At 43.0% G+C, this 24,122-nt stretch overlaps 1 protein-coding gene across 14 annotated transcripts in view; it reads left to right on the forward strand.

Moving 5' to 3' along the window:
* The window catches only part of LOC110545906 (myomegalin-like), a 187,711-nt gene that overhangs the window by 75,173 nt on the left and 88,416 nt on the right, over nucleotides 1-24,122 (forward strand). For all 14 annotated transcript variants that reach the window (XM_060393027.1, XM_060393029.1, XM_060393019.1 and 11 more), the window contains 4 exons: nucleotides 16,036-16,112; nucleotides 18,985-19,108; nucleotides 19,282-19,457; nucleotides 19,743-19,860. In XM_060393027.1, the coding sequence (XP_060249010.1) occupies nucleotides 16,036-16,112; nucleotides 18,985-19,108; nucleotides 19,282-19,457; nucleotides 19,743-19,860 (495 nt within the window). The remainder of the gene's footprint in view (nucleotides 1-16,035; nucleotides 16,113-18,984; nucleotides 19,109-19,281; nucleotides 19,458-19,742; nucleotides 19,861-24,122) is intronic.

Consider the following 24,122-nt stretch of genomic DNA (forward strand, 5'->3'; position numbering starts at 1 on the left):
AGGAATCGGGAAGGGATTCAAACCATATCAAAATTAAACCAAAAAATGGGATCATGAACTAAGTGTGGTGGCATACCTGTAGAGTCCCAGTTTCTTGGACACTGAGGCAGAAGACTGTTGAGGCTGGCCTGGATGTGGACTAAACCAAGCACACAAACAAAATTAAAAATTTAAAAGAAGAGTAGAATTGAGTTTTATTTTTATTTTTTTTCATTTTGGGAAAGAACAGACTTAGTGCGCATTTCAGCGCCTAACAGGTAGTAATTAGCTATTCCTGTTCCTGAGATAAAAAAGGTGTGTGTGTGTGTGTGTGTACATGTGCTTATGTGTGTTCTTTGTTCTACTGGAGGTTGGCAAATAATGCACAAAGCAGATGAGACCTCATGGAGTTTGTCTATCGTGGGTGGACAATGCATAGTACATTCTGTGTTATTAGTAAGTGAAAATCCTTAGGGGAGAACAATAGAAAGAAAAGGTAGAACAGTGCAAAAGAATCTATATTAGTATCAGTCCTTTTTCTGTTACTGTAATAAATACTTATGGCTGGTGCCTTATAACTAATAGAGGTTTATTTAGATGACAGTTCTCAGAGGTCCAAAGTCCAAACCTCATGTGCAAGCTCTTGTAAGGGTTATCATGTTGGTTAGCATCACAGTGAGAATGAGAGCAAAAGGGAGAAGGGGGGGAGAAAAGGGAGAGAGAGAAAGGTTGAGAGATGACATGGTGAGAGAGGACGTAGAAGTGGAGAGCAGTTTGCTCTTTTATAACAATTTGCTCTAATAAGAACTAATGGGGACCCCATGAAAACTACTCTCTTCCTTTCTCCCACTGGCTTCACCTTTTCATTTATTTATTTACATTATTGCCCCGACCCTTGGGGCTTCAACGGGGTTCCTAAAGTGGAGAGTGGAAGGAATGGGAAATAGGGGACAAGAGACGCAGGAATGAAAGCCATGTCTGTTCATCTGATCAAGGCTTCCGTTTATTAGAAATTTTTACCCAACTTATATAGGGAGAAGGCAGGAAAGGGGGAAGGTTAATCTACTGCTGCAGGAAATAGGAAGAGTGCTTTCATGGGTTAAATATTGTACCTGCAAGATACCATAAGGATGGTTTCTAAAGATATTTTATGGATGCTCTAACAAACTGATGTCCTCACAATCTCTCACCCATGATTTAGGGTCTTAGATAACTCTTTCACTAAAGAGCTTTAGGTCTCCACTAAATGACCTTTGCTCACTACTTGGCTTTGGCTTCAGTAAATAGCTTTGTCTCCACTAGATAGCTTTGGCTCGCTGTTTGACTTTGGCTTCAGTAGATAGCTTTGGCTCCCGCACATTATTATTATATTATTGAGACAGGGTTTTTCTTTGTAATCCTATATGCCCTGTAACTTGCTCTGTAGACCAGGCTGTCCTTAAATTTAGAAATCACCTGCCTCTGCCTCCTGAATTCTGGGGTTAAAGTTGTGCATCACCAGTGCCCAGCTTAGGCTCCAACATTTAAAGGTTCTTTCTCAACATTGTCACACAGGGATCAAAGTTTCAAAGCTTGACTCACTGGAGAACAAACCACATCCTCACCATAGCAGGGTTCAAATGTATAAGAGTAGATAATGAGTTTACAGTATAGGGACACCATAGTGACACAGTGGTTTCAAAGACACACACCCACGCATGCACACAAGCACAGCCGTCCCAGCACAGCTAAGCTGGGTTCTCTGCTTAGTGGCCTAAGAGCCACACTCTTGCTCAGTCTGTAGTTTTGTCTACAGAAGAATCTTCTCCTGGGCCCCCTCAGGTCGTCAACAGAATCTCTTACCTGTAGCTGTAGAGTTGAGACCCTTGACTTCATCCTGAATGTTAGTTCAGCTGTTCTCAACCTGTGGGACACGATCCCTCTGGGGAGGGGGTCAAACAAATCTTTCACAGAGGTCACACATCAGATATTTACATTATGATTCATAACAGAAGCAAAATTATAGTTATGAAGTAGCAACAAAAATAATTCCATGCTCGGGGGTCAACACAACGTGAAGAATTGTATTAAAGCATTAGGAAGGTTGATAACCACTGTGTTGGCTAGTGACTGCCTGGAGGCCCTTGAAGCCACCTATTGTTCCTTGTCCTGTGACCATTCCTTCCATCACTGCTTATTTCAAATCTGCAAGGAGAGGCTCTTGGCCCTCTGCAGCTAAGATGTTCTGAAAAGTTAACAAATTTCTGAAAGTATCATCCCCTCAAAGTTGCCCTATCCAGCTGGTTAGAAACAAGTCCTCGGTCTTACCTGGACGGAAGGGAGGGGACTGCACACAAGCATGAGCTCCAGGAGCCGAGAATGGTGAGCCCCACGTCATGGCCTGTGCCACGACCTGTCATCTGCTTCTGCTGTTGTTGGGAGCAGCCACCACACAATCAAAATATCAAATACTCCCCAAGCCCAGGAACAGTTGCTGTCCATCCAGTGGTATCAATCCCTTTACACCGCCAGGCTGTAGGAAGCCACTGACCTGATTTCTGTCTATAAGTCAGTTTTCTCTGTTCTAGAATTCCATACACAAGGAATCGTGGAGTGTGAACTATCGTGGGTCTTGGGCTTCTTTCATCTAATTGGTTGTTTCCATTCATGTTATTTGTATCAGTGGCGCCTTTATTTTCATTGTTTGCTGGTATTCCAAAAAATTATGGCAAAACAATTTGTTTATCCATTTGTTAGTGAACGTATAGGTTAAGTGTCCAGTGATTGGCTATTAGGATAAAGTTACTATGAACATTCATGTTGTTTTATTTCACTTGGGTATGAAACTATTAGGTTTCTACGTATTCCAACCTATAAGATACTACAAAAACTGTTTTGTGTGATATAAAAAGTGATTTTTAAATAGTGACTGGAAGATGAGGAAGCTAGCCAACCAGATAACCCAGGAAAAGTTTTCCAGGTTAATAAACAACAGAAGAGATGTCATGGCTGAAGCAGCGCAAGGCAGGGAGAGGCTGTGAGCTGAGATGTGATGGGGTGACGGTCAGGAGGCGCCTGTATAATGTTAATGATTTTAGACTTTACTGAGTCACGTAGGCTTAGGGGGATTTTGACCGAGGATTAATTTTATAATCGGCATTCCTCTCTGACTTCAGAAAAGATAAAATCTGGTTATAACTTTGTAAACAGGGCAGGATAGGAGGCAGGAGGACAGCTGGATGAATTCAATGCATAATGTGAAAGATAAGAATTGATGAGGATCACAGGATGTTTGGCCTAAGAAAGGACAGAGCTACCATAATTGAGACAGGGAAGGTTATGGGTGGAGAAGACTTGAGGTCGAAAAGTAGACATTCAATTTTAGAAATTTTATGTTTGAGGTATTTGTTAGGTAGTTCATGTGGCAAGCAAGCAGTTGAGTCTATGTCAGAACCTCTGGGAAAAATGTTGACTAGAGACAGATTTCATGAAGATGATACTGGAAGCCTTGCCGCACAGGACTTAGAGCAGCTAAGGAGGAAAAAGACCAAGATTAAGTCATAGGCCATTCACATTGATAAACTTTGGAAATAAAAACAAACCAAAACCAAAACAAAACAAAAAAACAAGCAAGCAAAGGAGATAAGAGCAGGCTCAAGATGGTAACGTGGGAAGAAAAAAGCCAGAGGCCTGAGTCCTTTAAAGCCAGATAAAGACGCTGAAAAGAGGGAGGGCTCAAAGGTCTGAAAACCCCTGAGAGCTTAAGTAATGACTAAAAATTTACTTTTGGCTTTAGCACCATCCACAATCTCCATTAGAAACCGCTATGGTGGGGTTGGGGACTTAGCTCAGTGGTAGAGTAGAAGGCCCTAGGTTCTGTCCTCAGCTCTGGAGAGAGGGAAAAAAAAAGGCTGCTATGGTGAAAGAGTGAGGCAAACCCCTAATTTTCGTGGACTTAAAAAATGAGAGCCGAGTCACTGGGGTAGTGAAAATGAATGGTTACATTAAAGGGCTATGTTCCAAGGAGAAGAAAGAAACAGACAGTAACTGGTAGGAGAATATTTTTAAAAGCTGAAGAGAGTCCATATGTCATAGAGCAATAGAATAGAGAATTAAATATTAATGGAAGAGAGGAGAGGAGATTTCTTGGGTTTGGAAACAGATCTATGGCCAGAGAAAGGGCACGTGCAAGCCAGTGCTGGTACATGGGCAGGTGTGAGAGGAGGGGGCTGTCACAGGTTCAGGGAAGAAACAGGAAGAAAGCTTTGTTGTTGTTGCTGTTCCCCCAAATGTATTTTTAAACATACTCCTAGCATGAGTTACTCCTCTTCCTAGGAGCTCATTCATGCCGAAGTATCCTTGTTCACATCTGGAACACCTGTTCTCTCTGCATGTACAAATCCTTTCGGAGTCCAGCCAGCCTGCACCTGCCCAGGTGGGCCTTTCTTCATCATCACTGCCCCAAATCTTATCTCACCATCCATTTTCTTCAACTGACTACAGTTCAGAATAACCATTTGGCACAGATCATTTAATCTCTAGGTGGCAGTGTGTGTGTGTGTGTGTGTTTTAAATGTATATGTTTCTTAGATTTCACCATAGATTACACTTTGCAGACTAGATCAGCACTGAGTATCCTCCGTAGCTTTCAACAGAAACGTTGCTGAGCTCAATCCAGGAAGTGTGTGGAGCGGTTATCAATGCCCAATGAGCTGTAGGTGAGACAGCTGTGCAGAAGGGGTGAGTGGGAAGCTGCTTTCTCTATCCCTTGTTTTGTCCTTCCCTGACACCCAGATGCTGTGAGAAGCCCAGTGGAACCTGATTCTCCTGGAACTGTGCAGAGAGGGGCTGGTAGATTTAGGGAGCAAATAACTTGAAAAAAAGCCCCAGCTAGCAAGCGAAAATCTTGACAGAGTTTGAACAACAGTCACTCATTTGGTAAATATGTAATTGTCTTCGTAGGATGTGCTAGCCACAGTGAAGCAGTGAGTAGAGGGTAAGAGAATGTCATGCCCACAGTGATGTGCAGCAAGGCGCCCAAACACGGAGTGGAAATGTGTCACTAACCTCTCTGCTGTCACTCAATGGTTTTGCTTCACTCCTAACTAACTGGAGTCTTCTCTACATGTGACGGTTGAAAGGAATTTACTACGAGGGACTGGTATAAGTTGGGCTGAGACAGTGACCTGAACAGAGTGTTACTGTCAGGATAGGGGTGCTGAGAACCCTTCCACTTGTTTTTTGACACTGAGAAACAAGCAGACAGAAAGGAGATGCAATTTGGGCAGAGCACAAGTAGCTCACTGGGGAGATGGTAGCATTTGTTTATTTATGTTTTACCAAATAGTTAATAAGTATCAAGTGTTTAATAAGTTACATACAGTAACTGTTTCTGGTTGTAATTAGACCACAGGATTAACAGCAAGGTACCAAGCACGGCCACACACTTACAGATGTGAGGAATCATATTAGAAGCCACATGGGCCATTTGAAATTCTCTGGTGACCACATTTGAAAATAATGAACAGAACCATGTAAAGTTGGTGGCAATGATGAGTTTATATAAAAGGTTGTCATTGCAACATAAAAATTCTTAATTTTTTTGAGATTGCATATTATTTTGTGATAGTCAATATTAAAAATCCACCGTGAACCATGGTGTTGGAATCTTCATGGTGTGTCTAGTTGGTATTAGTTACATCTCCAGGGTCCAGTAGTTGTGGGTGGCCCATGCCTCCCGTCCTGAATGGCACAACTGTGGTGTCTATGGGGCAAATACTGTCCCAGGTTTCCAGGAGAGGTCTAAGTTCAGAAAGTTTCCTGATGATCATAGGATTTGCTTTAGGCCAGGCCGGGCTTTCAAAGCAGGAGTCCAACATGAGATCATGCCAGAGTCCATCAAGAACTTAAAAGTATTCAGCCAGCCATATCTACCAATTTATTTATGTTTGGGGCGTATTGGTTTTTGAGACAGGCTCAGTGCATCGCCCTGGCTTCTGTGAAACGTGTTATGTAGACGCGCTGGCCTTGACTTCACAGAGATCCGCCTGAGTGCTGAGATTAAAGGTGCATGCCACCTTTCCCAGCCTTTGATGTAGTTGTTATGGTCCATATAAACCCTATGCCTGCTGCCTGAGGAGAGATTAAGACAAGCAAAGGGTGATTCCTGTGAAACTCGGCTCTTAAACAGCTGAGAGAAATGCATCCTTTGGAGCCTCCCTTTTAGTTCCCTGCAATGGGGCTGGGCTCCTGTCTCCCATGAAGTATCCTGGGGGATTGCAGGGGCTCCAGCCTCACCCCAGCTCTTCCCAGGGGCTTGCACGTTACTAAATCAAGCCCAGGCGGGCCTATTTGTGAACATAGACTCCAGCCAAGACAGAGAGGTTTGTCCTGCTGAGGAATGCCCTGGGAGGGAGAGGTTCGCTGAGATCATTGGTATTTCTGTGGACGTCTCCTCACTTGCCAGCATGGTTGGGCAGATCAGCAGAGGCTCCCGGACACAACCAGGAGGCTTACAGAGCGGCCAGAGAAAAAGGAATAGCTTAGGACACACTGAGGTTTACTTGGAGGTCAGTGTGAAAAAGACAGCCTGTGTCTTGGGACCTCTGTGCACAGAGTCCAAATAAAACAGCCTGGACACCTCACTTTTCCTCACTTACCCTTCTTTAAAAGTAAACTTTACATTGCAGAGCAGTTTTAGCTCCTAGCGAAACTGACAGGACTCTCAAAGATCTAGCTACCCTTTGCCCCACATACATACACCTATAGCTTCCTCCACCATCACATTCCATACACACCTCATTTTAATCTTTTTTTTTATTGGCTTTCCAAACTGAGTGTTGGTCAGAATTGGCTAGTTCATCTGGCTGCTATGTAGAAATTACATTTTTTGAATACCTTCAATAGGTCAGTATTTTCATTTCCTCTTACTGAATTGTATATTTAAGATATTCCTGAAATTCAAACCCGAAGGAATTGTGCTGAAGTTCCTGACGTGGTCTCTAGAACGGAGAGATGAGCTGTCTGTGGAAAATGGCGGAGTGTGCATTTTCCCATGTTTCAGTGCAGAAGAACTGGCGTTGGCACCCAGGCTGGCCTTGCACGGTACTGGGCCGCTGCCTCGGCACTAGAGTCTTAACTTCTCTTGCTGGTGCTGTAGTTCGTGTTTATATCCCATGGATGCTGGGAGGGAGAGCAGCCTGAGGCGTGATGCATCGTCTGTGGGTTTGGTGGTGTCTCTTTGCAGGGTGAAGTCAGGAGTCACATGAATTCACGATAAGTTATGTATCTGCTATTTATATCCGCCACCTGTGCTCATTTCTATGTAGCTGTCTAATCCTACGTTTTCTCTGCCTTGTTGCATTCTACTATAAATCAACTATTTAATTAATTAGACTTGGGCTGTAAACTCACGGAGGGCTGTCTGACCTGATGTATCTAAGTGCTGTTAGATTGCCTTGTACACACACATGGATTGATGGTTGGGGGCAAAAAATAAGCAAATACTTACATCTCACAAAGCAGCTACCTAAAGAGCAACTTTTCTCTATCTTCCTGTTTCTCTCCCTGTCTGTCTGTCCGTCCTTCACCCCACTCTCCCCCCACCTCTACACACCTACACCCCAATCCCTAGTCACGTTTACCCAAACACCCTTTGCTTGTCTTAATCTCTCCTCAGGCAGCAGGCATAGGGTTTATATGGACCATAACAACTATATTAAAGGCTGGATAAGGTGGCATGCACCTTTAATCTCAGCACTCAGGCAGATCTCTGTGAAGTCAAGGCCAGCGCGTCTACATAACACGTGTCTGTCTAATCAAAGCAAGTCGGCATGGCTTTAGGACCTGATGAAGGACTGACGTAAGCTGGACTTGACATCGTGCCCTGAACAAAGTGTCACAGTCCAGACACAGGCCCGACTGTTGTAGAAACCAAACTTTTCCACTTGTTTTTTTCCGTCTCCTTGGGAGACTGGAAACTCAAGCTGGCACTGGCCAGGCACCACCCTCGTATTGCACAGTGTGATGGTGGCTGAAGACACTGCACTGTTGTCCCTTTCCTGGCAACGAAGGACACCTTGTCCCATGTTGGAGACATCTCTGTGCCTAATTTGGGCCTTAGGATGTGACTGAAAGATGGTGAGCATATTCTCTGGGGAAGCAGGAGTTGTACGTCATAAACCAAGTGTGCTATTCTGTTAGAGTTTTCCACATGAGCCCAACTGCTTAGATGTCTCACATTCACACAGGACACTGGAAGAGAGGTGACACTATGTTTCTGTGAGGCCAGAGGAAAGGTTCCAATTTGAATGAGTCAAATGTTTACAAACAAAGCCTTTGGATGACTACACCACAACATTAATAACAGAACTAGACAGTTCTGTTTTGCTTAGAAACTTTGTAAACAGAAGGAAGTTTTGTTCATGAACAAACTACTAAAATGATCGCTACGGATCATATAAAGCCCCAGCACCTTATACCTCAGTCAGAAGGATAGAACTCCCTATGAAAACATGACATGCTTTACCATGTTCCGCAGAGAGAGACTCCTACCCCAGTGTGATCAGAGAAGCCTGAAAGAGGAAATATTCTGTGTGTAAGGAACACTTACAAACAGCACATTCTAGAAAGGGGTGGAGCCCAAGCACCAGTGGCTACTTCTCACTGGGGACGATAGAACTGTGAAAGGGTCTCCCTCTAAAACATCTGAGTTTCTTTGTTTACAGAATTGATTGGGGTGAGACTTTGCTACATTTGTTTTTGTCCCACATACAGATTCAATTTTGGCTTGGCCTGCTTCTTTCTGGCTTCTCTTGTTTCTAAATGCACAGTGGGTTCCCTGAAGTCTGACCCTGGCTTACCCCATACTATACAGAAAATTCCCTGGGCTCAAGCCTGTGAGGCAGAGAAAAGCACTTAGGTTTGGCAGCTTTAATCTCCAATGAGTATTGTACTCACTGATTTGTCATGTATGCTGGCATGTTGTTAAGTGTCCTTTCTGTATCTCTGTGCATATATATGTGTGTGTGTGGAATATATTATAATATATAATTATGTATAAAACATAATATATTATGCATATATATTTTGTGTGTGTGTGAAATGACACATGGATTAGGAGCTGGCAAATAATGTCATTATGCATGCACTCATGTGCACTGAGTGAGTGCACGCGCACACACACTCACACACACACACAAATATGTAGGACATTGCGGTTTAATACCCAAGTAAAAATACAATTAAAAACATGACAAAATGTTTTAAGTATTCTTTTACTAACTTACATGGAGAGATACCAAGGGCAAAGAATTCCTGTTAAAGCTCAGAGAGAAAGGCAGATGTTTAAATTAACTGAGGCAAGGAAGTGAAGTGGGTTACATGCTAGGCGTTGGATGGCCAGAGCCCTGGCCTGCTCGGGAGACTCCTGGTGCTCACCTGTTGCCCAGGTCTCCTTCTGACTCCACCCTCAGTACGGATACTGAGTTATACTCATCTTGCTTGGCAGAGAGGTTTCTGGACAGGAGGAGCTCAGGGTGAATCCCAGTTAAGGTCAGGTTTAGAAGCTGTAGCCATCGTTTGCTGCTTTGTGGGTTCCTTTTCCTCTCTTCCACCCTTCCCCACCCTTATTAACCCCTAACACCAGGAGAGAAAAAAATGGGTAGAGGTGAAAGGGGGAAAGTGACTACTTCCTGCTGACTAGGGGTGTCAAGTTCCTTGGGGCAGGTTTGATCTTTGCTATCAAGATAGCTAATTTCTTCTTGTTTCTCTATACATGACTCCTTGAATGAGTCATGTAACCAACCGCATCTGACCACCAACCAGCCAGCCTCTGCCTCTCAGGCCTCTAGCATCTCTGAAAAGCTCCCAAAATTCCAAACATCACACACTTGCAGAAACCATCTGCATCTGGCAAAACCACGCCCCTGCTAGGAGTCTGAGGAAAATCATGGTCACCTGCTGTGAAGCAGCCTCTTATCCCACACCTGGGATTAAAACAAAAACATTCTTGTTTTAATATCTTAACAAATAAATCCGTAACATTTCTGGTTTTGTTTCTGTTTTTGTTTCAAAGAAACCAAAGTTACACAATTCTCACTACAGAAGGAGAGAAGAGAGCACAGGCAGGCAGTGGCTCAGGCAGAGCCTTGGTGGCATCCAAGGACAGTGGCCTGACAGGTTTCACACCCAGCAGGAGTCCTTGTGTTTGGAGGAAGGTAGCACCAATGAAGAAAGAGGGTTCTTTGTTTAAAACATGAGCACCATGATACTGCTATCTATCTACAGAGTTTGAAAAGCGTTTCCTTTATAGGAACTGATATCCAGCCCATATTCAGTTTTCTGCCAAATGGCCATGCTCAGGCCTTGGTGTCTCTGAGCTCCTGTGTAGTACATAAAACACTTGGCCCTTTTGAGGCAGAGAGGAGGAGGAGGAGGGTGGAATCCAGTTTCTTTAACCTTCTGTCTTCATTGGGTGTTTAGAACACTACTCGGAGACTGTTTTCAGATTAAAACAGAAGATCTTTTCCTTTTTCAGTTTTACATTTTTCACATGTGTGTGGTGCCTGTGGTGTGTGTATGGTTGGGCATGTGGTTTGTGCGTGTGGTGTACGCATTCATCCTCCATCACTCGTCTACTTTACCTATTGAGATAAGGTCTCTCAGTCAATCACGGAGCTCACCCATCATCCTCCATCACTCTTCTACATTATTCATTGAGATAAGGTCTCTCAGTCAATCACGGAGATCAGCCATATGGCTAGTCTTGCTAGTGAGCTTGCCCTGGGGAAATCTTCTGTCTTTGCCTTCCAAGGCTAGAGTTACAAAAGAACCATGCCCATCTGTCATTTATTTGAGTTTCTAGGGATTAAAAGTCTCGTTCTCAGGCTGGCCTCACAAGGCAAGCACTTTAACCACTGTGCCATCTCCCAGGCCCCAAATTGTTAAAAGACTGCAAAATAAAGGTTTTCCACTTGGTCTCAAAGCATTATCCTATGTCCCTGCCATGGGTGGCAGAGCTCAGTCCTTGAAACAAGACTCGAGTTTAGAATGTGAATGTTAACCATGGGAGGCTGGTCATGCAAGAAGCTGTAAGGACCCAGGGTGCCTCTTTCTCTAAGCTATAATAGGTGTCATGACATGCAAAGATACTGTACAATTAGTGTTCTTCGTTTGCAAGGAAGGTTTCACTCATAGATCACTAGGGAGAACAAAGACAAGCAAGCATACTAGAAACACATATGGGAACGTAACAAATTTGTAGTAGACCTTTAGAAATACCAGCTCAGGCCTGGAAAGATGGCTCAGTGGTTAAGAGCATTAGCCGATTTTCCAGAGAATCTAGGTGCAATTCCCAGCACACGCTTGGCCGTTCATAACTGTCTGTAGCTCCAGTTCTAGGGGACCCTTCCTCTTTTGGGCCCTTCGTGGGCACTAGGCTACACATGTGGTATACAGACATAAACATAGGCAAAACACCCCTACACATAAAATAAATAGTGTTTGCCGGGCAGTGGTGGCTCATGCCTTTAATCCCAGCACTCAGAAGGCAGAGGCAGGTGGATCTTTGAGTTCTGGGATAGCCAGGGCTACATAGAGAAAGAAAGAGAGAGAGAGAGAGAGAGAGAGAGAGAGAGAGAGAGAGAGAGAAAGAAAGAAAGAAAGAAAGAAAGAAAGAAAGAAAGAAAGAAAGAAAGCACCTCTCCAGAACCTTGTGGGGGTGAGTGAGGAGTTTGGGGAGGTAGGAGGGGGGTGGACACCGGATGGCTGGCTGTTGTACAGATCATTTTCTTCCATCCCTCAGTCCCTTGTTAGCTCTCTCATTTGTTGGATTTATTCTGCCATGAATTGTATTGAGAAAGTTTTGGGAGTATTATTTTTAAGAACAATCATCACTTTGTGAATTATAGGAGTAATTGCTCCATTTAGAGTTGAAACTGAAAACTTGGAAAGAGTCAGCCAACCAGTCTGATGTGTGTTTTTAACCCAGTCCTAAGTTGGACTCGGAAGTAGATGCAGGTGTGGAGATCACGTTAGGGAGTGTTGTGTTTAATGTGGGTCGATGTTGAGACTCTGGTTCTTCAGGTTTCATCGTGCTCTGCAGGTCACGGGGTGAACATCAGCCTTCTGTCTCTAAGGGTCAGCCCCCGCCCCTCACTCTAAATGCTGACATTGTGGTGGCGCTTAATGCCTTTCTTATTTAATTTAAGCTTCAGCTCTGAAAATTTTCCTTGAGTTAATTGGGTGGATGTTCCTTTGGGGCTCACACAGCAAAAGAGGTGCCTTCCTCCCCTTCTCCCCTTTCGTCTGTACAGAAATTTCCATAAATATCTTAATGCAAGTTGACAAGATCTGTTAATGTGATAAGCAAACGTAGTTTGGGACCCACTTAAGCTATACATAGGATAGAACTTATACAGGAATACTTACTCGTGGTACATAGACAAATATGGAAAACTGTGTCATCAATTATGTGAGATTTGTAATTCTACATCTCCCTCCCCCCCCCCCCATCCTTTTCATTTCTCTTCACTACTTATCTCAAAAGACTAAAGTAGAGAGTGTTCAGTTTGGGAATCCATACCCAAGTGTTGGGACATCTTGCTTTTAGTGTGACGATTTCCTTTCCTGTCTATGCTATAATGTTAGTCTAACATGTGATCGTGAATTATTGCTTCAGCTCTCTCAGTTAGACAGAGCAAATTGTTACCGTTATTTCAATAACAGCTAGTTTTTTGAATTAGAGAATGCTGGTGCTGTGCCTGTTTTTATTAATTGTATCATTTAGTTTTGTTAATGTCTATGAGAGTGGGACCACTCTAGTCCCATTGACAGAGAAGAGTAAGGGGTTTAGAGGCCGGGTGCCTTGCCCAGCCCTCCTCTGGCCTTTAGTACCTCATCTCTCTGCTGTTATGCCTGCTGCCTCCATAAAGACTTTCAAAGGCAGCACAGACTTCCTGCAGCACATATCCTCACTGTAGTTTACCACAGTGAAGGAAATCACGCAAAAGCGGGCACTGTTTTCAGGGCTGATTTCTAGCCGAAATAATGAAGCAAGTGTAGAATGCTGCACTTTGTTCCTGCTTTTACCTTAGAGGTCACCCTCCTGGCTTTTGAGCTCCTCAGCTTTAAAATAATAGACCTGAAGTAGGTAGATGCCAAAGTCCTGGTTGATCAACATCTTCACACAGGTAGAGCCTGGGTGTATTTTGTACACCATTTCACTTAACCCGCACAGAGTCTCCTGTGAAAGATTCATTATTGTCTTCACTTATAAAGAGAGCAGCTACATAACCTCTGAGGAAACGGAGGCTCTAAGTGATTAGACAACCACTGTGTGAAGCTGGTTCTCTGCGGCTATGAAATGGATGTTCACAGAGCCTCCCCAACTCCTCCATTCCTTGTAGGTGTGATGGTTTCGCTTTCGAACATAAAGATTTCATGTAAAAATGCTTAGAAGAGACTTTTTGGGGCGACCATCTGCTGACCAACCTGTGCCAGTTAGAAATTCTGCAAGTCATCATGAGACAGAGAACTTACTGGTCAAGTTATTTGTGTATCCCAGTATTTATCTCTGCACCCTCATTGCCAGACAAGAATGGGGACACATGCCTTTAATCCCAGCACTTGGGAGGGCATGGAGAAGTCTGAGCTGGAGGTCAGCCTGGTCTATAGAGCAAGTTCCAGAACAGCAACGGCTGCACAGGAAAACAGAAAACCAAAACCAACCCACCAAAGAGCCCATTATTGCCGATACTTCAAAATTATAGATCAGATTCTCTTTTGTGTTAGACATAAGTCAGATTAGCAAGAGGGTTCAGTAAGTAAGGCCCTTGGCACAAAAGCCTGAAGATGCGATTTGATCCCCAGGATTCATGTCGAAGTAGAAAGAGAGGAAACAACTCTACAAAATTGTCTTCTAACCTCCTTGTGTGCTGTGTCATGCACACCCATACACACATCAAACACAAACAACAGTAATAATAAACATTTCAAAAAGAGTTAAACACATTTTATCCATTCTTTGTCACCCTCTGAACAAAGAAACATTAACAAAATTTGTGGAGTTCAACAACTGTCTACTAGTAGGAGGAATAATAGTCAATTTAGGAGTCCTCTTTCTCAGTGTCACATTTGGAGTACCAAGTCCACTTGAGATACTATGATGTCAGAGAAAACAGAGGGCCATTGTCCACTGATGATAATGCTACTCCTGTTGGTGGTGACAGCTATAAATATCATATTTGTTATACATGTGTTAAAACAACATTACAGGGAGCTGGGAACATGGTTCAGTAGTTCCTAAATACATAAATACTATCTGCTCAATGTATAGAATGTTACTTGTATGTACACCTTTAAGACTGATGATTTGGTAACAGTTGGTGTGCTCATCCCTGGGGAAGACAATTTCTCCCACTCTCTGCATTCCTTGGTTTTCTGGAATTCTTTGCGTAGGGGTGAGGCCTGTGGTCTTTCCTCTATCCACATCAGCATGTCTGTTGTTGTTCAAGTTCAGCTCATGTTTTCCCAGTCATGTTGGTGAGACTTCATGGGTGCAGCTTCTGACATTACTGGCGGGTCTTTGACTGTCGCTAGTCCTCTCCAGTCTTCATGGCATGGCTTTCACAAACCAGTTGCATCCTTCCTTCCTTTCATGTGTATGTGTGATATATGTATATGTGGGCACGTATGTGTACACACTTCATGAGGAAGCCGAAGAAGGATGTCTTGTACCCTGCTCTATCACTCTACATTTTATTCCCAGGAGACAAGATCTCTCATGGAACCATTCTGGCTAGACTTTTACCATTCTGGCTAGACTCTTACCATTCTGGCTAGAATCTTACCATTCTGCCTAGACTGGCAGCTAGAAAGTCCCAAGATTCTCAAGTTTGCACCTCCACTCTTACCTTCCCTCTTATCCCTCCACCTCCTTACCCCATGCTGGGGACACAGGCACACATATGGCCACACCAACTATTTCATGTGGGCGCTGGAGATCTGATTTCAGGTCCTCAGGCCTGCACATTAAGCACTGTTGGCAACTGAGCCGCCTCCTGGTTCCGCTAATGTTTTCTGTACCGATTTGGCGTTCCTCACAGACAGCAGGCTATTTAACCCTCAGGGGACACACTGTGCAGAAAACACTAAACCCTTGTTCATGCTCTACAGGCACACCTTTATTTCCTTCTTTTGCTTGCCAAAATCTTACTTGCGGCTGCCTTATCCCAATAAGAATTGTTCCTTCCATTGATTTACCACCAAAACCGCTCTCACCTTAATTTATAAAAGTCCAATTTCATTAAAAAAAATTTGCACAACATTGTTTTAAAAACACATAAATATTTTCTTAAAAAAATTAAAATCAGGGCTGGGGAGACAGTTTAGTCAGGAAAGTACTGGTGCTCATCTAAGCATGATGGCTTGGGTTTGATTGCCAGCGCATAGGATAAAAGATAAAATAAAAATAAAAATGCCAGGTGTGGTAGCTTAAGCTGATAATTCCAGTGCTGGAGAAACCAAGACAGATGGATCTCTGGGGCGCACTTGCTGTATAGCCTAGGCTAGGCTAGTGGAGAAGTCCAAACCAGTGAGAAGCCATACCTCACAGGCATTAAATAGCTCCTGAGGAATGACACCCAGTGCTTTCTGACCTCTACATGCAGAGAGCTGTGCACCCACCCACACGAGCACACATACACAAATAACTAGCCGCCCTCCTATTTTAAAGTATAATGTCGCCTATATTGGTGGGGAACTTTTGTTTTGCTGTATATCTGTCCTCTAATGTCCTCTCCTCAGAGAGCTGATAGTCTGGTGAAAGTGAGGTGCAGGGGGACATTTGTTGACCATCCAAAGGCAGTGACTGACAGGCAGGATGCATGAATAGCAGCACAGGAGACATCTTGAATCTGGAGGGTTCGTCTGCTAACTCCTCTAGATTTCCACATATGCTAAGAGTTCCCAAATGGCCTGAGATGAGATACGATGCTGTAGACCAAGGCCAAAGTCAAACAGGAATCAGGATGGAGAGCACCGGTGGCTAATGACGGTTAATGTCTGCGTGCTTTTCAGAACATCGAGCTGAAGGTTGAAGTGGAGAGCCTGAAACGAGAACTCCAGGACAGGAAACAACATCTGGATAAAACATGGTGAGTTGTAGGTTAAGCTGTGTGCACACACAAGTTCCATCCTGCCCCAGACTCCACTCACAAAGTCCTGAACCTTAGCATTCACATTTGAATGTGGGATCTGATTTGGGGTTTGAAGCTATGGAATTCATATTTTCTTTGCCTTGGACGTGTCTGTTGCTTGGTCAGATACATCTTGCCATAGATGGGCAAATCTCCCAGACCTGAGACTGTGAATTTCCTGTTAAATAGGAAGGAACTAATCGGGAAACAGTGAGTGTAGAGATATTTTCGGATAGCTTTTAGATGATCCGTTTAATAAGATCAAGGGTTGGTATAATGTTCAGGGAAAATGTTCTTCTGTGAAAGTAGGGATTATGATATCATTTTTGGTATAGTTTATTAACTTTTAAAGTGAAAGAAATTAGATAATCCCTAAAGGAAGATTACTTCTCATAAATGAAGACACCATGAAAGGGTAAAATCAAGAATACTTCTGTATCCTTTCTAATAGTAGAAAACTCAAAGCAATCATCTTCTAATAAGCCAATGGCTGAAGATATTTCAGTATATCTCTCTGTGGCCTATAATGCACTTATTAAAAAGAACAAACTCTACATTGTTTTTGCTAGAATAAGTAAAGAGGAAAAATGAATGCTAAGGCAATGTTCATAGTACAAGTCTCGCGGAGTAAACACGTGTGTTCTAGTCTGTTTTCCAGCTGCCATGATAAACTGTTGATCAAAACCAAATTGATTCAGAAAAAAAATTATTTTGTCAGGCAACAGTCACCCCTAGAGCAAGCCATGCAGGCATCCGAGGCAGGAACTGAAAGAGATCTTGGAGGACCGCTTCTCACTGGCTTGCTTAGCTACATTCTTTATGCCACCCAGGGCCACCTACCCGGGAATGGCACGGCCTCCCTCCTAGATCAGTTAGCAAAATGCCTCTGAAGACAGGCCCACAGGCTGATTCAACAGAGGCAATTACTCATTAAGATTTGTTCTTCTCAGGAGTGTTAGGTTGGCAATTGAAGAAACTGTGGTTGTATGGTTGCTCTCTTATGCGTAGGGGAAAAAAGAAAAAAGAAAAACAAAAAACCTGGAGGGTTGCTACCAAACTCTTGAAAACTGCTTTCATTAGAAGAGTAAGGTCAGGGTCTGATGGAAAGAAAACTAGTTTTGTTTGTTTTTTGTTTGTTTGTTTTGTCTTGTTTCGTTTTCATTTTATATACTTTTGTCAGGATGTTTGCTCTAGCCAGGTGCTGGGGTACACAGCTGTGAGTTCAAGAGTTTAGGAGTTTAAGACCAGCTATGTAGCAAATTCATGTTGAGGTAACCTACACAATGAAACTTTGTCTCAATAAATGGAAAGAAAGTTAATTTTATAATTTGTGGTTTCTTTCGCAGTTTAAAACCTAGTGTTAAATGATGGTGTTAAATCCTGGATCCAAATAGGCTTGATCTGATCTGACCTTCTTGGGTTTTAGGATAGCTAAATAAGATCAGAATTCTGATAGTCATATTCAAGTACAGGCAAGATGCTGGCGTTACCAAATAACAAAACAACAGATACAAGGATTTTCTTATTAGGGTTGACTCTTTGGTGGAACCCATTAAGAAAGCTCGCCTGCTATCGAAGGCACTAGAAAGCTTTCCGAACAATGGAGTGACACATATTGAGACTTCTGTAATGCTTCAGGCTTTCTAACGCCCTCATACCCACTATGATATAAATGGCACACTGTTGTGAAACAGGGGAACTGGGATGCAAGGAGTTGACTTTATCTCAGAATAATGAAAACATATAGCCCACACTCTCTAATTCCTGACTACCAGGTGAAATTCTCAAGGAATGTGGGGTCAAAGGAGAAGCTGACTCCCCAAAACTGCCATTGTTAGATTGTTGGGTTATTTCTTTGACTTTTGTCTTTTCATACTTCACAAAGGTTATATAATGCCAACACCAGAATATGGGGCTAGCCTCCGGGATGGTGCTGATTGGCACCCACTATAAACCAAGGAATTCTGTAACCTCTGAGGAAGTCTAATCCATCTACTGGTCCAAATACTAAAGACTTGGTGGGGGCTTGTAAGCTTGTGATTTAAAGCAGTTCTTCACTCTGAGAACAATAAGAGGGTTTGTGCTTCTGAAAAAAAAAAATGGGTTAAGCCACAAAACCTAACCGGAATTCAGATAACTCAGCACCTGATTTGGACCCCAATTTTCTAATCCTCAGATATCCAAGGGCAGCTGTTCTTCACTATAAATAAACTGGTGATACCTTACCCGCTTCACGCTAGTGCCTGGACAGCCATTCCTAGGATATCAGAGAAGCCAGGTGCAGCCAAAACCTGAATGTATGCAGATTAAATATCTGTTCTCTGCCTGGGACCAGGAACACCAGATAGAACTGTGATGAGGTGGCCCAGAGTTAGGACAGGTCCTCTGTGCGTTCCCAGTTGTAAAAAAAGGCCATTTCTGTGGACATGGACATCGTGTCCTGGCAACCTAAATGGAGAAGCAGGCTGCCAGCAAACCCCTCTAGAACAGTTTAAATGGGAAAGTTCATGTCTGTGATCATAGCTGCAGGCAAACCCCTTGCCTTCCCAATGAACTTCTCCTCTTGAAGTTATCACAATCATGGTGTCCCAGGCAGGCCTACCCTGCTTAACAAGCAACAAAGAAGCTAGAAGTCCTAAAAGGTCAGATGAAAAGGTTGGATAGAGTGGTTCCTGGGAACAGTGCGGGGGGGGGGGGGGGGCGGGGGGCGCGGGGCGCGGCAGTGTCTGTTCACTTTCCCCTCCCCCTCATAAGTGAAGGGTTGGAATGTTCTGCGCCTCCTCATGGAGTTTGGTGTTGGCTCCAATTAGCAAATGCTATGTGGTTTTAGGGCCGATGTGGAGGATCTCAACAGCCAGAATGAGGCAGAGCTCCGGCACCAGGCTGAGGAACGGCAGCAGGAAACAGAACATGTGTATGAGTTCCTAGAGAACAAGATCCAGCTGCTGCAGGAGGTGAGACATGTCCACAGGCCCATAGGGACAGGGCAAGTGGTCCCCTAAACCCTTTCCTTGGCCATTTTATCTGCTTCTCTGCTTTCCTTTAGTTGCCTGTCTCTGTGTCTTAGAGCTCCTGACCCAGATGGGGCTAGACTACCTCTAAGCTTTCCTGCTTTTTTTTTTTCCAGGAATCCAGGCTAGCAAAAAATGAAGCCACAGGAATGGCAGCTCTGGCGAAGGTGGAGAAGGGGTGTAACTTGGAGCTCTCAGACAGGCTGAAGGATGCCACCAAGGGCAGGGACGACATGCAAGGAGACCAGATGAAGCCTGACCAATACTCCGAGGCCCTGGCTCAGAGGGACAGGTAGGTATCTTTGGTGGTCTTTTCCTGAGCAGCATTTTGCATGTTCCCAAAGCCAGACGAGCACATTATGGCCGCCATGCTCCCCTGCTAGTACTGACAGTGGGATTTCTCTCCCTTCCTAAGATGGCATGTCCCTGTGGGCCAGATTTATTGTTGAGATTGGCTCTTCAGTAGTATCCAGTAGGAAAGCTGATTGGTTTGTGGCAGGAGCCTATATGGAAACAGATAAATAACGAACTGGTTGAATGGTTTCAAGAAGAGATCCCTCCCATTTCTTTGGCTCAGGAGAATTGAGGAGCTGAGGCAGAGCTTGGCTGCCCAGGAGGGGCTTGTGGAACAGCTGTCTCAAGAGAAACAGCAACTGCTACATCTGCTGGAGGAGCCAGCGAGCATGGAGGTGCAGGTAAGGCTCGGGCTGGGTGGCCTGGGCACGAGTTCCTCCAGCACTGTGCTGTTACTGCTTGGTGCACAGCAAATCACTATACACGTCACATACTTTTAACACAACATATCTTACCATGCAAGGTTTTGCATCAGGAATCCAGTCGTGGCACAGCTGGGTCTCACTTTAGGGTCACGTGAGCCTGAAATCCAGGTATGGACTGGGTTTTCTCTCTGGAGACCAACCTTGGAAAGGATCTGTGTCTGAGGCTCCATGTGTTGCTGGCAGAATTGATTTCAGTGAGGTAGTAGAAGTCATGGAACACAGACTGTTGCTTCTCTTTTCCAGAAGTGCATGCCTAGGACAGGCCCACCTTTTGGTTAACTTAAAGTCAACTGATTATGGGGTTGGAGAACTGGTCAGCAGCTGAGAGTGCACACAGCTCCTCAGACCTGAGCTTGGTTCCCAGCACCCACAACAGGCAGTGCACAGCGATCTGTAACTCCAGCTTCGGGAATATCTAACTTCGTTGACATCTGAGGGCACTTGTGCTAACATGCTCATACCTGCACTCAGACACACACACACACACACACACACACACACACACACAATTAAAAACAGATAACTATTTTAAAAGTCAGTTGATTAGGAATCTTAATTATATTTTGAAATTCTACTCACTTTTGTCTTGAACTGTAGCACAGTTGTGTAGTAACAACCCATCATGTTTGCCACAAAACATTGTTTAGAAGCAAACCTTTCTCTAGAACACTCCAAGGGCATGAGAATCACACAAAGGCAGACAGCAGAGAATTGTGTGGGAAACCTTAGAATTCTCTCACTAACACTGAGTGATTTATAGAGTCAAAGAATGTGCTTTAAAATAAGCTTTATTGTAAAAATAGACCTTGCAAACAAATAAAAACATCAAGCATGGAAATTAACCAGACCCAAAATTTATACAGCTTAGTGGGAAAGAAATAACTATAACTATATAGAGAATTGATATCCACAATGGAAGCTGAGACGCTTTATATTAAATTTGACACTTACATACCTCCAAACTGAAAAATATCCATGACAGGGCTGGAACTAAAAAAACAAATTAACTTTTATACCCTCTTTTATGACACATGTCCATCTCCTGCCTCTAGTCCTTCTCATCCCATTGCGTTTAGCCTCTCTTGTCCTCTCTTGTGTTACATTGAACCCACATGTATATTTACTTATACATATTATTATTGGCTGGATTCCACATATTTGAAGGAATAAGTGGTTTATTTCTAAGATTGTGTGACCTGACTAATAATATCTTATATTATTAGTTCATCCATTTTTCTACAATATTATAAACTTCATTTTTTTTTCTTAGCGCTGAGTAGTAATCCATTATATACGGTGTGTGTATGCGTGCGTACCAAATTTTATTATCCACTCCTCTGTTGATGTACAACTAGGATGATTCCAATTACTTGCTATAGTGAAAAACACATCACTAAATATGGGGGCGCAAATATATCTGTGGTGGTGTATGGAGCTCTTTGGATGTATGCCCAGGATACCAGGCCATATGGTAGTTCTAGCCTTAAGTTTGGGGGAGAATCGTCAAACTGATTTCCATGGTGTCTGTATGAATTTGCACCTCTATTAACATTAAGTAAAGGTTCCTTGCTCTTCACATCCCTTCTTTCCAACATTTGTTGTCAGGCTTGTTGGTGACAGGCATCTGTCTGGGGTGAGGTGGTATCTCAAGCTAGAAAGATCTAATGTAAAATATGTCAATGTTTTTTTTTCTATTCCCCTTCTAGCCCCCAAATAATCGACACAGAGACCTATTAGATTTATTCAACAAGCTCAAAAGCACCATAGCAGGGCAGACGTTCACTGATCCTAACCATCTGTACTAGGCTGGCTACTTCCAGCCTCCTGCCCTTTTACCTCTTAGTCACACCCTGGCCTTCTGCCGTGTCTCTCTGTCCTCCTGGCCAGGCCCTCCTGGAGGCCTCCTCTTCTCTCTACCTTCTTCTCCTTCTCCTTGGTCCCTACCTGAGACACTCCCTCACCCCCACCTCTACCCCTTATCCCCACAACTTCCCAAAACTAGGCATGGAAGTCCTGCCTCCTGTCCTCTCTGACAAGCTATTGGTTGTTCAGCATTTTATTAACCAATCAGGAATAACTGGGGAGCAATGTTTACACAACAATGATACAGGAGATTCTTCAAAGATCAGGACAATGCCTGTGTCTGGACTGTAACCAGATCTCAGGGCACAGAAATCAGCATCTGAATACTCAGTGTATAAGACCAACCATCAACAACTGACCACTTTTAAAAATAGTTATTTGCCATTTGTATTTCTTTCTTTTCTTCTTCTTCCTCCTCCTTTTTAAACCACTTACTCAGTTCATTTGTCTACTTTTTTTAAAATAATTTTTTACTCATTTTTACATTATGTACATTGGTGTTTTTACTGTACATATGTCTGTGTGAGGGTTTCAGATCCCCTGGAACAGGAGTCATAGACATTTGTAAACTGCCAAGTGGGTGCTGGGAATTGAACCTGGGTCCTCTGGGAGAGAAGCCAGTGCTCTTAGCCACTGAGCCATATCGATAGTCCCTCCCTTCTATAGCAGATACAGATTATATGAGATCACAGTCAAGAGCTCTGTCCTACAGCCCAAGGCAATATTGATAATTGAGTAGCTGCAGCCAAGGACTTTCCTTCTTTCTTTTTCTTTTTCTTTTGATTCTGGATTTCCCCAAGCTTCCAATGCTCCCTAGTCAAAACAAAACAAAACAAAAACAAAATCCGTGGCTTATTAAATCCACTCTTAGCCAGTTGTGTTGCTGTTTTCTGCCCCCTTTGCTGCACTCTTACAGATGTTAATTGTTGTTTTGAGCAGTTCGACCTCTTGAGTTAAAAGCAGCTCCATGTTAAACTTTATGATTCTTTATTGATTCTACAGAGGACTAACGCTTTACCACGAGGAAAGAAATAGTCTTTTGAAAGCTTTTATGACAGATACTGTAGTCTGTGGTTATGACAATCTGCTTCAGTCATGCCAGTCTACTTTTTAACCTTCCCTTGGGCAAAATGAGTAACACGTTAAGTAGGTCGGGTTTTTCTGGAATGGCATGGAACAGTCAATGGTGAGTGAAGAAAGTTTGAAGCTATAGGAGAAAATATGAAATGTTTCTTTGGGAGAATGTAACTTTTAAACTCTTGTAATTAAGTCATTTTTTTTAGAGACTAAAAGCTTGTAGATTCATATAAAACATGTTGCATTTGAAATTATCTGTTAAATCTTACAAACCTGAAGTGGGGTTTTATGTTAAATTTATGGAAATCCAAGTATTCTCCTTATCACTAAAGGACAATCTCTATTTATTACCTATAAATAGAGATTTTATAACCTAGAACAGTTATATAACTTGCTGTTAGAATTTTTGGTATTGGGACATGAGATAAGTGTATAGTAACATTACATAGAACATTATTCCAAGATATGTGTGGGGAAGAGTAATTTCAAATCAATGTGAATTTAAAAATGGGGGGAAAAAGCAACAGGACCCCTCAAATGTGTGGTTTGATGTGCTGTTTCCTATAAACAAATGCTGCAGTCTTGATGAAAGAGTGGTGAGTAAGAATGAATTTAAAAGACTGTTTCCCAGCCTTTTCTATGCCACAGCATATACAGAAGAGGGGAAGATCTATAACCGACAGAGGTAAATAGGTGGGACTTTTAAACTAGTGGCTTAGGCCACAGGGACTCTTGAAACTATTTTATATATTCATTCAATAGGGGAAAATAAAACCAAACCTCTAGACTGTAAATAATATCTTGCTTTCTCATTTGGCTGTTTATGAGCTGTGAGGTACCAATATAAAATTAGAAGATTAGCCTCAGATAGACTCTATAGTCTGTTAGGCGAGCATTCTACTTCAATGACTCCAGCAGCTTTAGGAAAAAATTAAATGTGTATATCCCTGAGTAAGCATTTTGAAAGAAATAATTGGTTAAATTCTGAAATAAAATCATCCATGGGGCTTCTTTCATATGTCCTGACACACCAATGCTGCTGTATTTAACACACACACACACGGCAGACTGGTTTAGTATTAGTTTTCATGTCAGATTTAAAAAGAAAAAAAAAACATTATTGAGAAAAACAGAACTGCTTGTATTCTACTCTAAGGGAAAGCTTAGAACCAGGCTAGGACAAAATGGCATCAGCATTTGGGGAAGTGCATTAAATCTCAGAGTGTGTACTACCTTGA

This window comes from Meriones unguiculatus, chromosome 10 (genome assembly GCF_030254825.1).
Source record: "Meriones unguiculatus strain TT.TT164.6M chromosome 10, Bangor_MerUng_6.1, whole genome shotgun sequence".
NCBI classification, from domain to species: Eukaryota; Metazoa; Chordata; class Mammalia; order Rodentia; family Muridae; genus Meriones; species Meriones unguiculatus.